This window comes from Phocoena sinus, chromosome 11 (assembly GCF_008692025.1).
Source record: "Phocoena sinus isolate mPhoSin1 chromosome 11, mPhoSin1.pri, whole genome shotgun sequence".
Classification (NCBI taxonomy): Eukaryota; Metazoa; Chordata; class Mammalia; order Artiodactyla; family Phocoenidae; genus Phocoena; species Phocoena sinus.
In genome coordinates, this window is record NC_045773.1 from 6,652,492 (window position 1) to 6,669,184 (window position 16,693).

The 16,693-nt window shown below is 44.3% G+C and overlaps 1 protein-coding gene and 1 long non-coding RNA gene across 13 annotated transcripts in view; one reads left to right on the forward strand and one right to left on the reverse strand.

The window, feature by feature from the left end:
* SEC13 (SEC13 homolog, nuclear pore and COPII coat complex component) overlaps nt 1–16,693 on the forward strand; it is an 86,849-nt gene that overhangs the window by 44,251 nt on the left and 25,905 nt on the right. For 3 of the 6 annotated variants that reach the window (XM_032647896.1, XM_032647895.1, XM_032647893.1), the window contains one exon: nt 9,839–10,299. The exons of the other annotated variants lie outside the window; for them this stretch is intronic. In XM_032647896.1, the coding sequence (XP_032503787.1) occupies nt 9,839–9,952 (114 nt within the window). In that variant the 3' untranslated portion in view covers nt 9,953–10,299. Of the gene's footprint in view, nt 1–9,838; nt 10,300–16,693 lie in introns of those variants that run through there. 6 annotated transcript variants of the gene reach the window in all.
* The window catches only part of LOC116761726, a 41,250-nt gene continuing 30,048 nt past the window's right edge, over nt 5,492–16,693 (reverse strand). For 4 of the 7 annotated variants that reach the window (XR_004352084.1, XR_004352085.1, XR_004352088.1 and 1 more), the window contains one exon: nt 5,492–14,093. This is a non-coding gene — a long non-coding RNA (uncharacterized LOC116761726). The remainder of the gene's footprint in view (nt 14,094–16,693) is intronic. The other 3 variants (XR_004352089.1, XR_004352087.1, XR_004352083.1) reach the window with 2 other exon arrangements.

Here is a 16,693-nt window from a genome sequence, read left to right on the forward strand (position 1 = left end):
CCTTGCATCACTTTAAATATGTCATACCACTCCCTTCTGGCTTGTAGAGTTTCTGCCGAGAAATCGCTGTTAACCTTATGGGAGTTCCCTTGCATATTATTTGTCGTTTTTCCCTTGCTGCTTTCAGTAATTTTTCTTTGTCTTTAATTTTTGCCAATTTGATTACTATGTGTCTCCACGTGTTTCTCCTTGGGTTTGTCCTGCCTGGGACTTTCTGTGCTTCCTGGACTTGGGTGGCTATTTCCTTTCCCATGTTAGGGAAGTTTTTGACTACAATCTCTTCAAATATTTTCTCGGGTCCTTTCTCTCTCTCTCTTCTCCTTCTGGGACCCCTATAATGCGAATGTTGTTGTGTTTAATGTTGTCCCAGAGGTCTCTTAGGCTGTCTTCAATTCTTTTCATTCTTTTTTCTTTATTCTGTTCTACAGCAGTGAATTCCACCATTCTGTCTTCCAGGTCACTTATCCGTTCTTCTGCCTCAATTATTCTACCATTGAGTCCTTCTAGTGTATTTTTCATTTCAGTTATTGTATTTTTCATCTCTTTTTGTTCTTTAATTCTTCTAGGTTTTTGTTAAAAATTTTCTTGCATCTTCTCGATCTTTGCCTCCATTGTTTTTCCGAGGTCCTGGATCATCTTCACTATCATTATTCTGAATTCTTTTTCTGGAAGGTTGCCTATCTCCACTTCACTTAGTTGTTTTTCTGGGGTTTTATCTTGTTCCTTCATCTGGTACAAAGTCCTCTGCCTTTTCATCTTGTCTATCTTTCTGTGAATGTGGTTTTCCTTCCCTAGGTTGCGGAATTGTAGTTCTTCTTGCTTCTGCTGTCTGCCCTCTGGTGGATGAGTCTATCTAAGAGGCTTGTGCAAACTTCCTGATGGAAGGGGGGTTAGAGCTGGGTGTTTCCCTGGCAGGCAGAGCTCAGTAAAACTTTAATCCACCTTTTTGCTGATGGGTGGGGCTGAGTTCCCTCCCTGTTGGTTGGTTGGCCTGAAGCGACCCAGCACTGGGGCCTACTCAGCTCTTTGGTGGGGCTAATGGCCGACTCTGGGAGGGCTCACACCAAGGAGTACTTCCCAGAACTTCTGCTGCCAGTGTCCTTGTCCCCATGGTGAGCCACACCCTCCCCCTGCCTCTGCAGGAGACCCTCCAACACTAGCAGGTAGGTCTGGTTCAGTCTCCCCTGGGGTCACTGCTCCTTCCCCTGGGTCTCCATGCACACACTGCTTTGTGTGTGCCCTCCAGGAGTCGCGTTTCTGTTCCCCCCAGTCCCGTGAAGGTCCTGCAATCAAATCCCACTAGGCTTCAATGTCTGATTCTCTAGGAATTTCTCCTCCTGTTGCCGTATCCTGTGGTTGGGAAGCCTGACATGGGGCTTAGAACCTTCACTCCAGCGGGTGGACTTCTGTGGTATAAGTGTCCTCCAGTTTATGAGTCACCACCCAGCAGTTACGGGATTTGATTGTATTGGGATTGCGCCCCTCTTACCATCTCATTGTGGCTTCTCCTTTGTCCTTGCCTGGGGGGTATCTTTTTTGGTGAGTTCCAGTGTCTTCTGTCGATGACTGTTCAGCAGTCTGCTGTGACTCTGGTGCTCTCGCTGTTGGGAGTGAGAGCACGTCCCTGTACTCTGCCATCTTGAACCAGTCTCAGCAGTGTCTTTTTTTTTATTATTGAAGTATAGTTGATTTAAAATGTGTTAATTTCTGCTGTACAGCAAAGTGATTCAGTTATGTGTATCCACATTCTTTTTTATATTTCCTTCCATTATGATTTATTACAGGATATTGAATAGTTTCCTGTGCTATATAGTAGGACCTTGTTGTTTATCCATTCTATATATAACAGTTTGCATCTGCTAATCCCAAACTCCCAGTCCATCCATCCTGCACCCCCCATCCACCTTGGCAACCAGAAGTCTGTTCTGCATGTCTCGGAGTCTCTTTCATAGATAAGTCCGTGTCATATTTTAGATTCCACATACAAGCGATATCACGTGGTACCTGTCGTTCTCTTTCTGGCTCACTTCACTTGATATGATGCTCTCTAGGCCCGTCCACATTGCTGCAGATAGCATTGATCTTTTTTATGCCTGAGTAATATTCCGTTGCATGTGTTTCACATCTTCTTTATCCGTTCATCTGTCAGTGGACATTTAGGTTGTTTCCACCTCTTAGCTCTTGTAAATAGTGCTGCTGTGAACATAGGGGGCATGTATCTTTCTGAATTAGAGCTTTCTCTGGATATATGCCCAGGAGTGGGATTGCTGGATCATATTGATAGCTCTGTTTTTAGGTTTTTGAGGAACGTCCATACTGTTTTCCATAGTGGCTGCACCAGTTTACGTTCCCACTGTCAGCGTAGGAGGGTTCTCTTCTCTCCACGCCCTCTCCAGCATTTGTTATTTGTAGCCTTTTTGATGGTGGCCATTCTGATTGGTGCGAAGTGGTACCTCACACCTACCTCATTGTAGTTTTGATCTGCACTTGGCGTAGTGTCGTCATCTGTGTTGTAGCTCGCCTGTGTTGTAGCGTATGTCATAGTTTCTTCCTTTTGAAAGCTGAATGATATTCCATTGTGCCACATGTTATTTATCCATTCTCTGTTAATAGACACTGGGGCGCTTCCACCTTTTGGCTATTGTGAATAATGCTGCAATGCACGTGGGTGTGCAAGTAATATCTCTTCGAGACCCTCTGTAGACAGCTTTTACCCAGCCTAGGGTCCCTTTTGGGTTCAGTGGTCCCAGAAAGATCCATCAAGCTCTATCTGAAAGCCATAGAATGTGAGCTGGAATGACCCTCAAAGGATAGCTAATCCAACCCTATTTCTAGTGAGTGCCAGTATCAGGACTAGTACCCAGGTCTGGTAGCACCCAGGACAGGCTACTGTACCCTGACTGCCCTCAGTAGTGTTTACAAATCAGTGGGCGAGTACCTGGTTGTACGTTCCACGTTTTGGGGTCTGCTGTCTTCTGTGCTTCTTGCTCTTCCTTACAAGCGTGTTTCCCACAAAGAGCTCAGCGCTATTGCTGTCTTTATAGCATTCCTTCGCTGAAGGACTTAGTATGATTTCACTTCAGACCATTCTACACAGTGCATGTTTAGTGAATAAAGTCTATCCCTAAGGCAGCAGTTCTTAGAATCATTTTTTTTATCAAGTTAATGTACATAGCTTTAGGTAGTTTTTATTTGGTTGTTTGTTTTTTGGCTGCCTTTGGTCTTCATTGCGGCGAGCGGGGGCTAGTCTTCGTTGCGGTGCGTGGACTTCTTATTGCGGTGGCTTCTCTTGTTGCGGAGCATGGGCTTTAGGCATGTGGGCTCAGTAGTTGTGGCTCCCGGGCTGTAGAGCACAGGCTCAGTAGTTGTGGCGCACGTGCTTAGTTGCTCCGCAGCATGTGGGATCCTCCCAGGCCAGGGCTCGAACCCGTGTCCCCTGCACTGGCAGGCAGATTCCCAACCACTGCGCCACCAGGGAAGTCCCTATGATTTTTTTTTTAATGCAGTCTAATTTTCCCTGTACGGAGGCAAACCTTTTCAGCTTGTAGCTGCTGCTTCTGCCGTTTACTTCAGTGTATAAATAACATACCTATTAATCTGTTGTCTTCCTCTACCATGGTTCTCAAACTTTAGCATTGCTAAACTTGTTAAAACAGATTACCCACCCCACCCCTAGAGCTTCTGAACCAGTGGATCTGGGCTGGGACCCCAAAATTTGCGTTTTTAACAAGTTCCCAGATGCTCCACACACTCTGGTCTGGGACCACATTTTGAGAACCACTCTAACACCCCATAACCTCTCACTGGAGCTCTGTCAATTTGGTTAAACGGCATCCATGTTTACATTATTATTATTGCCAATATTTCATGTTACATCATTATTCACAGCATTGCCCCTCAGTTACTGTTATTCATATGCTTTTCGTTTAATCTTTTCTTCCAGTTTTAGTGATATAATTGATATACATCACTGTATAAGTTAACAGTGTACAGCATAATGGTTTTGACTTGCATGTACTGTTAAATGATTACCGCTATAAATTTAGTTAGCATCCATCATCTCATATAGATATAATAGAGAAAAAAATTACTTTCCTTGTGATGTTACCTCTTAGGATCTACTCTCAATAGTTTTCATATATATTATACATGTGTTAGCTGTAGTCATCATGCTGTACATTACATACCAGTACTTGTTTATCATGCAACTGGAAGTTTGTCATGCAAATCGAGTTTTGACCACCTTCCTCCTATTCCCCCTCCCCCACACACTGCCTCTGGTCATCGTGAATCTGACACCTTTCTGTTTGGTTTTGTTTTTAGATTACACATCCAAGGGAGATAGCACAGTTGCCTTTCACTGTCTTACTCTTTTCACTGAGCATAATGCCCTCAGGGTCCATATATGTTGTCACAAATATCAAATATTCTTTGTTTTCTATGGTTTAATAATACTCCATTTTATGTGTGTGTATATTTATATATAAATACAACTTAATTATTCACCCCTCTGTTGATGGTCAGTTAGGTTGTTTCCATGTATTGCTAATTGTAAATACTGCTGTTATGAACTTGGGGACTCAAATGTCTTTTCAAGTTAGTGGGTTTTTTCGTTTTTTGGGGTTTTTTTGTTTGTTTTTAACATCTTTATTGGGGTATAACTGCTTTACAATGGTGTGTTAGTTTCTGCTTTACAACAAAGTGAATTAGTTACACATATACATATGTCCCCACATCTCTTCCCTCTTGCCTGTCCCTCCCTCCCACCCTCCCTATCCCACCCCTCTAGGTGGTCACAAAGCACCGAGCCCGATATCCCTGTGCCATGCGGCTGCTTCCCACTAGCTATCTACCTTACGTTTGTTAGTGTATATATGTCCATGCCTCTCTCTTGCCCTGTCACAGCTCACCCTTCCCCCTCCCCATATCCTCAAAAGTTAGTGTTTCATTTCCTTTGGATTTATACCCAGAAGTGGAATTGCTGGATCATATGGCAGGTCTATTTTTAATTTTTTTTAGTTTGTTTTATTGAAGTATGGTTTATTTACAATGTTGTATTAATTTCTGCTTTACAGCAAAGTGATTCATTTACACATATATATATATATTCTTCTTCGTACTCCTTTCCATTACGGTTTATCACATGATATTGAATATATTGCCATGTACTGTACAGTAGGACCTTGTTGTTTGTGCATTCTATATACACTACTTTGCATTTCCTAATCCCAGACTCCCAATAGATCACTCCCACACCCCCCATCTAGCTTGGCAACCAGAAGTCTGTTCTCTAAGTCTTGGAGTCTGTTTCATAGATAATTTGTCATATTTTGTTTCACATGTAAGTGATATCATATGGTATTTGTCTTTCTCATCATGACTTACATCACTTGATATAATATCTGCGTCCGCCCATGTTGGTAGAAGTGACATTATATTGTTCTTTTTTATAATAATATTCCATTGTATATATGTAGCACATATTCTTTACCCATTCTTCTGTCAGTGGACGTTTAGGTTGTTTCCATGCCTTGCCTATTCTAAATAGTGCTGCTATGAACATAGGGGTGCATGTACTTTTTCCAGTTATACTTTTATCTACGTATGTGGCAAGGAGTGGGACTGCTGAATTATATGGTAGCTATGTGTTTACTGTTTGAGGAACCTCCATTCTTTTCTCCATAGTAGTTATTACCAGATGGCAGTCCCACCAAAAACATAGGAGGGCTCCCTTTTCTCCATGCCCTCTGCTACATGTATTGTTTGTAGACTTTTTGTTCATGGTGCCTCCTTGCCGTTTTGATTTCCAATTCTCTAACATTAGGAATGCTCAGCATCTTTTCATGTGCCTCTTTTTAACACTATGAGTAAAATGTACCTCTGGAAATTGGCCTCCTAAAACTGGGCCCTGTTTTGAATTCCTTTCCTATTACCTGCTCCTGGGCATTTCGTGACGGCAGGGTTCTTTACAGGCTCACAGGCTTTGAGAATATGAAGTTCCCCTGAGCACCTGCTTTAAAGTTGTTACTGGAAACGGCCAAAAGGCGGCAGGATTTTTTCATGCCCAGCTCTGGTTACACCTGCATGTACAGCCTAAGGGGACGTCGTGTTCCTGGGTTGTGAATTAGTGGAATGTGTCAGCACAAACACCCAAGGGCTTGTATCTCATTACTTCATTTCCCCCTTCCCAGACAGGTCCTAACCCCTGCAAAACCCCAGTGCTGAGGGTGCTGTCCTACATGGGTGGGGTGACCCTAATGAAGGCAGCTGAAGGTGGGAAGGCCACCACCAGCAGACGTGGAGGCTAGGAGACTATTCAGAGCTCTTCCCGGCCAGAGGGTCCACCATCCTCTGGGTGCACTAGGTTGGCTTTAGCTGTGGGGAGGGGGGGCGGTCTGCCTGGATCTGGAGATTGTGGTGACATCCCCAGGGGACCAGACACTCCAGGTCCAAGGGGGGCTCATTTGCTGGTACATCCTCCCCAGCTCCCTCAGGCCCAGAACACTCCAGCCTTGTGTTGCTGGCTGCCCAGGCTCCAGGGGTGTGATAGTAGCCCAGGTTCCCCAAGCCAACATGGAATAGAGGAGGCATTTTTCTCTTTTTATTGTATTTTCTTTTTACTTCTGATTTTAGTTTGGAGTGTTGTACATTTACAGTGTTGTTTTTGTTTCCGGTGTACAGTGACGTGTTTCAGTTATGCAGATACATATATCTGTTCTCTCGGACTCTGTTCCCCTATTGGTTGTGACAGATCGTTGAGTAGAGTTCCTTGTGCTCCACAGAAGGTCCTTGTTGATTATCCATTTTATAAATATTAGTGTGTACAGGTTAATCCCAACCATGGCATTTGTCCCTCCCCCCATACTTTCCCCCTTGGTAACCCTAAGTTTCTTTTCTATGTCTGTGAGTCTGTTTCTGTTTTGTACGTTAGTTCACGCCTATCAATTTTTAGATTCCACCTCTTCGTGAAATCATATCTGTTCTTCTCTGACTTGCTTCACTTAGTATGATCTCTAGGTCCCTCCACCTTGCTGCCAATGGCATTATTTCATTCTTTTTTATGCCTGAGTGTTCAATCCATTGTATATATGTACCACATGTTCTCTCCATCCGCCCGTGGATGGAGATTGTGGTTGCTTCCGAACCTTGAGTGTTGTAGGTCTTGGTGTAGTCAGTGAATGTACAAGTGTTGGCTTTCCAAGTATGGTTATCTGCAGATGTGTGCCCAGCAGTGGGCTTGCTGGATCATATGGTAGCTCTGTTTGTGGTGGTTTAAGGAACCTCTGTAGTGTTCTCCATAGTGGCTCTACAAATTTACATTCCCCCCAGTGGTGTAGGAGGGTTCCCTTTTCTCCTTGGCCTCTCCAGCATTTATTGTTTGCAGACTTTTTGATGATGGCCGTTCTGACAGGTGTGAGGTGATAGCTTGTTGGAGTTTGATGTCTCTAATGATTAGTGATGTTGAGCATCTTTTGTTTTTTGGCATTCTGTATGTCTTCTTCGGAAAAATGTGTATTTAGATTTTCCACCCATATTTGGATTAGGTTGTTTTCTTGATATTGAGCTGCATGTACTTGATACTGAGCTGCATGTATATTTTGGAGATTAATCTTTTGTCTGTTTCATTTGCAAATATTTTCTCCCATTCTGAGGGTTGTCTTTTCGTCTTGTTTATGGTTTGATTTGCTGTGCAAGGTCTTAAGTTTCATTAGGTCCCATTGTTTGTTTTTATTTCCATTACTCTAGGAGGTGGGTCAAAAAAGATCTTACTGTGATTTATGTCATAGAGTGTTCTGCCTTGTTTTCCTCTAAGAGTTTGATAGTGTCTGGCCTTACATTTAGGTCTTTAATCCATTTTGAGTTTCTTTTTGTGTATGGTGTTAGGAAGTGTTCTAATTTCCTTCTTTTACATAAAGCTGTCCAGTTTTCCCAGCCCACTTATTGAAGAGACTGTCTTTTCCCCATTGTACATCCTTTGCCTCCTTTGTCATACATTAGCTGACCATAGGTGCGTGGGTTTATCTCTGGGCTTTCTGTCCTGTACAGTTGATTTTGTACCAGTACCATACTCTCTTGCTTACTGCAGCTTTGTAGTATACTTTGAAGTCGGGGAGCCTGATTCCTCCAGCTCTGTTTTTCTTTCTCAAGATTGCTTTGGCTATTCAGGGTCTTTTGTGTTTTCATACAAATTGTGAAATTTTTTGTTCTAGTTCTGTGAAAAATGCCATTGGTAGTTTGATAGGGATTGCATTGAACCTGTAGATTGCTTTGGGTAGTAGAGTCATTTTCACAATATTGATTCTTCCAATCCAAGAACATGGTATATCTCTCCATCTGTTGGTATCATCATCTTTAATTTCTTTCATCAGTGTCTTTTATAGTTTTCTGCATACAGGTCTGTTGCCTCCTTAGGTAGGTTTATTCCTGGGTATTTTATTCTTTTTGTTTGAGTGGTAAATGGGAGTCTTTGCTTAATTTCTCTGATTTTTCATTGTTAGTTTATAGGCATGCAGGAGATTAGAAGTGGGCTTCTTGACAGTTCGAAGAATTCATTGTACCTCTGGAAGTGTGCAGAGTCAGCTCAATTTGGGTTTCTGGCTTTCTCTCCTGTGAGTGTTCTTAGGTGAAAGGACCTGCTGTTAAGTTCTGTTTTGGGTTGAGGCACTTTTTTCAACTCTGAATATGCCACTGGCTGAGATCAGGTAGATAGGACAGCTGGTTTCTTTCCCTGCACTAGTGAGGCTGGAGCATCGGCTTCACAGCTGCCTGGATTCTCTGGTCAGGCTTGCTAGACAGTCAGGACTGGCTACTCGACTCAGCAGTAGGTGAGGCTAGAATTACCTTCCTTGCCCTGGCAGTACCCAGCAGAATGGGACCCAGAGAATGCATGGCTTATTTTGGGGGGAGCTGAAGAGTCAAGAGTGTGCACTGAATTCCTGATCAGGTGAGGCCACCGGATTTGCTATGCAGACAGTGAATGCCACTGGCAGTGCTTTCTATTCCCGTGTTACCTTAAGCAGGGTTGTTGACCGGCTATGTGGCTTCGCTGGTTGGGCAGTCCAAAGGCTGTACTCAGTAGCAAGTGCAGCTATGGACTGGTGTGCTTTCCAGGGAAGCAGCTTTAAGGTTACTAATGCTTTGTTTGTGGTCTGGACTGAAGCCTACCTGTGCCCCAGCTTCCCTGTCAGAACAGACTCACTTGGGCCCTGCAGGTAGGGACTCAGGCTGTGGAGATCTGCGTGCTGGTTGTTGGAAGCCCTCTCTGGTCACAGTCCGATTCTCAGCAGCTGGGCCTCACAGATTCAGCTGCAATCCTGGTGGAGCAAAACCAGAGTATGAGCACGATGCAGTGGGAGGGGGGAACAGGTGCTGGATGTCACTGGAGGGGCCAGAGCCTCAGGGGAGGCCGCTCCCCGGGGTACTGTGCCAGCCCCTGGAAGGGATGCTGGGATCAACGTGGCCCCTTCTTACCTTCAAACGCAGTCGGTCTCAGTGTCCACAGTGCAGGACACTTCAGCCTCACTGCTGTGCTGTAGGATTTGTTCACTGGTGTGTCTCTATGAATAGCTGTTAGTTCTTCTTTGGAGGGAAAGTGAAGCCGTGAACAAGTTGTGTCACCATCTTCATGACATCACTCTCCATACTCCTCCTTTCTTACTCTGTGTGCATACTTTTTCCTTTACTTCCATTTTGGTGGGATTTCAGTGGGGGGAACCAAAGTAAGTTTACCCACAAGACTGAGCTGTAGCTCTTGCTGGAGATCTTTGCCCTCTTTAGAGAACCCAGGGAGGTATGGGCAGGGATACATACCTGTAATGATGTGTGTACTGGCTTGCAGGTGACCCTGTGGAAGGAGTCGGTTGATGGGCAGTGGGTGTGCATCAGTGATGTCAACAAGGGCCAGGGTTCTGTGTCCACTTCAGTCACAGAGGGTCAGCAGAACGAGCAGTGACAAGACAGGCACAGCCTGCTCTCTACCTGCTGCCTCCAGGACTGCCCCTTCGTGGGCCAACTGACCACACAGCTGGGAGGAGGAACACCCAGCTCCCACAAGATCACTTTCCTGGGAGTTGTTAAGAAATGCACCCAGATTATCATCTGCCTTAACATGATTTGATATGGTTTGTAAATTTACTGTCCAGCTGAACACACACTTGTTCTGAGGGAAAAACAACCGTCAGCTCTATTATTTTAAGATATTGTTGGTCATTTTTATGTACCTTTTAGGTTCCGGCATCATTTGGGGGGGGTGGGGAATTGTTTCCAAAGTAATTAAATAAACTTGTACTGCTTATAGTTCTTCCTGCATTTTTCTAACCCCTCCCTACAAAGCTCATTTTACCTCTTGCTGGTTAGTGTCCTAGAACAGCATTACCAAGACCCAGGTCCCTATGGGCCTAGCTGAGTCCTGCCCACAGAGCTGATCTGTCACCGTGTAAGTCCTTGTGACTCAGTTTATGCTGAAGGCACCATACAAAGCTACACTTGGCCTTCAGGGATGGGACTGCAGCCCCCAGCTCTGCTACTTATCCTGAGGCTAATAAAGTCTGCCCTGCACATACAGGGGAGTATGAACCATATCCCAAGAGTTTACAAGACTAAAGAGGAAAGCAGGCCCAATTCACCTGGGTTTCTGCCCAGTCAGTGGAAGGAGTGGCTCACCGACACTAAAACAAGGATCACATCCAAGGGGAGGCCCTGGGACCCTGAATTGAAACAGCAGTAGCTGAGACCTGTATGAATGGCATGAACTTGGAGCTTTCACACGTGAAGCAGCACAGCAAACCTCTGTAGGAACAAACCCCTAACTTACTGCTGAGGAAACCGGCAAGAAGGTCAAGAGCTGCCCTGGGCCGTCCACCGCCAGGTGCTAAAGCCACCATTGGCATCCTGATCTTTCTCAGCTCAGAACTCTCAACTCAAGGCTGGAATCCGGGACCTGGTGCTGGGGCTCCTCAGCCGTAATCGAGGAGTGGAGCTCACGCCGGGCCTTCATGTGCGCACACACCGATGAAAGGTCAGGCCGCTCACTGCAGGAGGTTCTGTGCACAGCTAAGTGTGAACCCCTCTTGTGCCTGTTCTTTGTCCATTTTTCAGCAGCAGAATCCCTGTTGTGAAATAAATCTTACATCATAACATATAAAATTGGAAAAAGTGCAACTACATTGGTTCAAGTGAGGATAGAGAGGCCTTGGCCCACTAGTCCTCCCAAAGCATGCTGCAAAATCCTATCTTCCCAGAACAATAGGCAAATTGATGCTTCTTCCCTTCCATTATTCAGATTGAAAAGAAAGGCCAAGGAAGCACCTTTGCTCGGGCTTCTCAATGGACACAAATTACACTGAATTCTAGTTAGCTCTACGTATCTGCCTTCCTTAACAAGCTCCGTGCTCCCGAGGGCAGGCCTGGTCCTCCTTACAGTGCCACAGACAAATGAATAATGAGAAGGGACTGGTCCCATGCCTCACAGAGGGTTGGTGACAGCTTATTGGGCTCCTGGCCATAGGCTGTGTTTATAGCTTACACCATCCCATCGAATAATCTGGAAGTAAATGAAATTACCACTGTCAACAGTTTATGCTTAGGGTGGTAACATGTTAGCCATTCCTGGGGTAAGGGAAATACCTCCAACTTGTTACAACAAAACAGGCCAACCAAGTGCAGTGCCATGTTGTGTCCATCTTCAGGGCAGTTGCCAAGCCCAAATGAGAGGAATGTAAGGGTAATTTAGAAGATATACAGAGAATTCTAGTTAGGGCAAGATGGCAGTAGCAGCCACACTGATTTTCAATCCTCTCACAAAAGCAAAGCAGCTAGGATAGCCAAAGAAACCCCCGGATGCCATTAAGGTAGCCCCTCAAACTCTGAAACATCAAGGAGTAGGGCCAACCATTCATAAGGGGGAGATTTCCACTTCCACACATGAAGGATTCACAGCTCCAAGAGTTTCCCTCAAGCCATTAACAACTAGAAAAACACAAAATCCATGAAACAACTGCTTTCCGATGTAGGACAACAAGCAGTGTTTGGAAGAAGAGGAAAAAGTGGGCGTGGGAAGGGAGCCACAATGGCCGCAGCTTTCTTCCTGGAGGCAGTTCCCAGGAAAGGGCAGGGAAATCGAATCCAGAGCGGCCTCACTGAGTTAAAAAGACAGATGAGAGTTCAGAAAGGCAAAGGTAGCATTTACACAGCAGAGTACTAGAGAAGAGCGAGCTGCTCAGAGATAGCCAGCTCCTCGGATCTGCAGGAGGGTCTCCTAGACTTTTGACCAAGTACTAACCTGCTTACGGGAAGGGTGAAACTCTCGTGACCGAACAGCAGTGGGCCAAGCAATTCCTGGAACTCAACAGAGGGCGAGTCGTTCACGCTCCCAAGAACCAGAGTGCAACAGCCTCAGGATACAAAGGGCACTGGGTCGAGTCCTAAGAAAGATCATGCGTCAATGGTGTATCTTCAATCAGGTCTAGAGTAAAGGCTGCTCTGGACCTTAAAAGCAAGCCTTGAAAGCATCAAACTGACCCACCAATAATTTCACTTTCTGCCAGATCAAAGCCCAACACTCTTTAAAGGAACAACAAGAAAATTCAGCATGTGACAGCATACAATTTACAGCATCCATCACCTAATCCAAAATTACTGGGCAGGCAAAGAAGCAAGCAAATGACCCATAACCAGGAGAGGAAAAAAGTGAATAGCCACAGACTCAGAAAGGAGAGAGACCACGGAATTAGCAGACGACTACCTTAAAGACAGCTATTATAAATATGTTCAAGAATGTAAAGGAGGGCTTCCCTGGTGGCGCAGTGGTTGAGCGTCCGCCTGCCGATGCAGGGGACACGGGTTCGTGCCCTGGTCCGGGAAGATCCCACATGCCGCAGAGCAGCTGGGCCTGTGAGCCATGGCCGCTGAGCCTGCGCGTCCGGAGCCTGTGCTCCACAACGGGAGAGGCCACAGCAGTGAGAGGCCCGAGTACCGCAAGAAAAAAGAAACGAAGAAAAAAAAACGAATGTAAAGGAAAATGAACATAAGAGAAATGGGAGATACAAGAAAGTTGCAAATGGAGTCTCTAGAAATGAACAATTCAATATCTGGAGTGAAAAATACCCTGGATGGGAGTAAAAGCACATTAGACACTGACAGGAAACATCAGTACATGTGAAGACAGCAATAGAAACTATGCAAACTGAAGCACAGGGAGAAAAGCACACAAGACAAAACAAAACAAACACAGAGACTCCAGTATTAAGTAGTCTCAAATATGTGTCAGTTGGATTCCAAAGGAGACAGAAAAAAATGTTTAGAGAAACAGCCAAAATTTCTCGGCTGGATTTGAACTATAACCCTACAGATTCTAGGAAATTAAAGAACCCCAAGCAGAAGAAAATACACGTACAATAATAATACTGAACTTTCTTAAAAATTATGTAAGCAGCCAGAAAAAAAGAAGACATATTACATACACAGGAACAAATATAAGAATGACAGCCAACTTCTCATTAGAAATTATACAAATCAGACTTCCCTGGTGAAGCAGTGCTTAACAATCTGCCTGCCAGTGCAGGGGACACACATTCAAGACCTGGTCCGCGGAGATCCCACAGGCCGTGGAACAGCAAAGCCTGTGCGCCACAACTTATCCTGAGCTCTAGAGCCCATAAGCCACAACTACTGAAGCCCGCACGCCCAGAGCCCGTGCTCCGCAACGAGAGAAGCCACTGCAATGAGAAGCCCGTGCACCGCAACAAAGAGTAGCCTCCGCTCGCCACAACTAGACAAAGCCCGCTCGGAGCAATGAAGACCCAACGCAGCCAAAAATAATAAATAAAATAAATAAATTTATATTTTAAAAAAACTGGTTCTAGAACAAAAAATTTCAGATAAAGTAGACTTTAGAACAAGAAATACTTATAAGGGATAAAAAGAGGCATAATAATAAAAGGGTCAATTCATCAAGAAGGCAACAATCCTAAAGATGTATGCACTTAAAATAGAGCTTCAAAATATGTGAAACAAAAACTCACAGAACTGAAGTCAGTTACAATTCCAGCTGGAGATCTCAACACTCCTCTTTCAGTAGCAGAAAAAATAGGACCCTAGAAAACAGTAAAGTTACAGAATACGTAAACAAACCTCGCAATCAATTTGACCTAACAGGCACTCATAGAATATTCTACCCAGCAACACTTAAACGCATTCATCTGGAACACTCATCGAGACACACTAATTTCTGGACCCTAAAACAAACTTTAACAAATCTAACAGAATTAAAATTATCTACAACATATTCTCACACTATAATGGAAGTAACCTAGAAACCAATAATAGAATACTTGCAAAATCCTCAAATATTTGGAAATTTAAGCAATACATCCAAATTACTCATGGGTGAAAAGAAAAATCACAATAAAAATACTTACCTATAGAGGAAAGGAGGAACAGAATGCAGGGGACAGGAATGGAAGATAATAGTCTCTGCATGTACCTTGTCTTATACCATTGACTTGGGAACCACGTAATGTTTAATAATTAACAAGTAAAGGGGAAAAAAATCCCTAAAAACTGAAAAAACAACTGGATGGAATGTTAGGTATATATCAAGCCCATGGCATAACCACACAGAGAAAATATTTAACTCATTTGACTGTATATTCATTCCTAAGACTGCGTTTAGTAGTTTTATGGTTTGTAGTAATTGTCGTAGTCTTATTTTGAAAGTATTATGTTGATACGGTAAGATACAGCAAGACAGAAGTAATTTTGTTAATGTAATTAGAAACCGAGAGTTTTAAGATAAAGGAAGGAATTTAAGTATAAAACCGAAGAAGTGAAAGCACTGTGACCTTAAGCTTTACTTGGAAATAACAGCATTAACTCATGACCTATTTTTCTCCTTCTAAAAACTATGTTTTTATCATCTATGGACTGAAAAGGCCTAGAAGCAATACTAGTAGTTACCATCCAGACTGTGGTCTTTAAAAACTATTTCCCGGGGAGGGGGAAGGGTAAACTGTGACAAAGTGGAAAAGTGACATGGACATTTATACAATACCAAATGTAAAATCGATAGCTAGTGGGAAGCAGCCGCATGGCACAGGGAGATCAGCTTAATGCTTTGTGACCACCTAGAGGGGTGGGATAGGGAGGGTGGGAAGGAGGGAGACGCAAGAGGGAAGAGATATGGGAACATATGTATATGTATAACTGATTCACTTTGTTATAAAGCAGAAACTAACACACCATTGTAAAGCAATTATCCCCGATAAAGATGTAAAAAAGAAACTATTTCCCACTAAAAGAAACCAAAACTTCTTAAAGAAATGGCAAATTAAGGTCAGAAGCAGGGATGAGGCCAGGATTTCTTAATGAGACAGAAAGAAAACAAACTATTAAAAACAATAGGGTTGTGTCAAAAGCACACAGGAATAAACTCTGGAAGCATCAAAAAGAAAATACCTGTAATGGATTGAAACATTTATATTTTAAGAAAAAAATCCATGAGATTGGTTCAAGATGGCGGAGTAGAAGGACGTGAGCTCACTCCCTGTTGCGAGAGCACCGGAATCACAACTAACTGCTGAACAATCAAGGACAGGAAGACACTGGAACTCACCAAAAAAGATACCCCACATCCTAAGACAAAGGAGGAGCCGCAATGGGACAGGGGGAGGGGCACAATCACAATACGATCAAATCCCGTGACTGCTGGGTGGGTGACTCACAAACTGGAGAACACTTACACCACAGAAGTCCACACACTGGAGTGAAGGTTCTGAGCCCCACGTCACATTTCCCGACCTGGGGTCCGGCAATGGGAGGAGGAATTCCTAGAGAACCAGACGCTGAAGGCTAGCAGGATTTGATTGCAGGACTTTGCCAGAACTGGGGGAAACAGAGACTCCCCTCTTGGAGGGCACACACAAAGTAGTGTGTGCATCGGGACCCAGGGGAAGGAGCAGTGACCCCATAGGAGACTGAACCAGACCTACTGGCCAGTGTTGGAGGGTCTCCTGCAGAGGCGGCGGGGGGGGGGGTGGCTGTGGCTCACCATGGGGACAAGGACACTAGCAGCAAAAGTTCTGGGAAGTGCTCCTTGGCCTGAGCCCTCCCAGAGTCTGCCATTAGCCCCACCAAAGAGCTGGATAGGCTCCAGTGCTGTGTCGCCTCAGGCCAAACAACCAACAGGGAGGAAACCCAGCCCCACCCATTAGCAGACAAGCGGATTAAACTTTTACTGAGCTCTGCCCACCAGACCAACACCCAGCTCTACCCACCCCCATTCCCTCCCATCAGGAAGCTTGCACAAGCCTCTTAGATAGACTCATCCACCAGAGGGCAGACAGCAGAAACAAGAAGAACCACAGTTCTGTAGCCTGTGGAAGGAAAACCACATTCACAGAAAGATAGAAAAACGGAAAGGCAAAGGACTTTGTACCAGATGAAAGAACAAGATAAAACCCCAGAAAAACAACTAAATGAAGTCGAGACAGCCAACCTTCCAGAAAAAGACTGCAGAACGAGAGTGAAGATTATCCAGGACCTCGAAAAAAGAATGAAGGCAAAGATCGAAAAGATGCAAGAATTGTTTAGCAAAGACCTAGAAGAATTAAGGAACAAACAAACAGAGATGAACAATACAATAACTGAAATGGAAAATACACTAGAAGGACTCAATAGCAGAATAACTGAGGCAGAA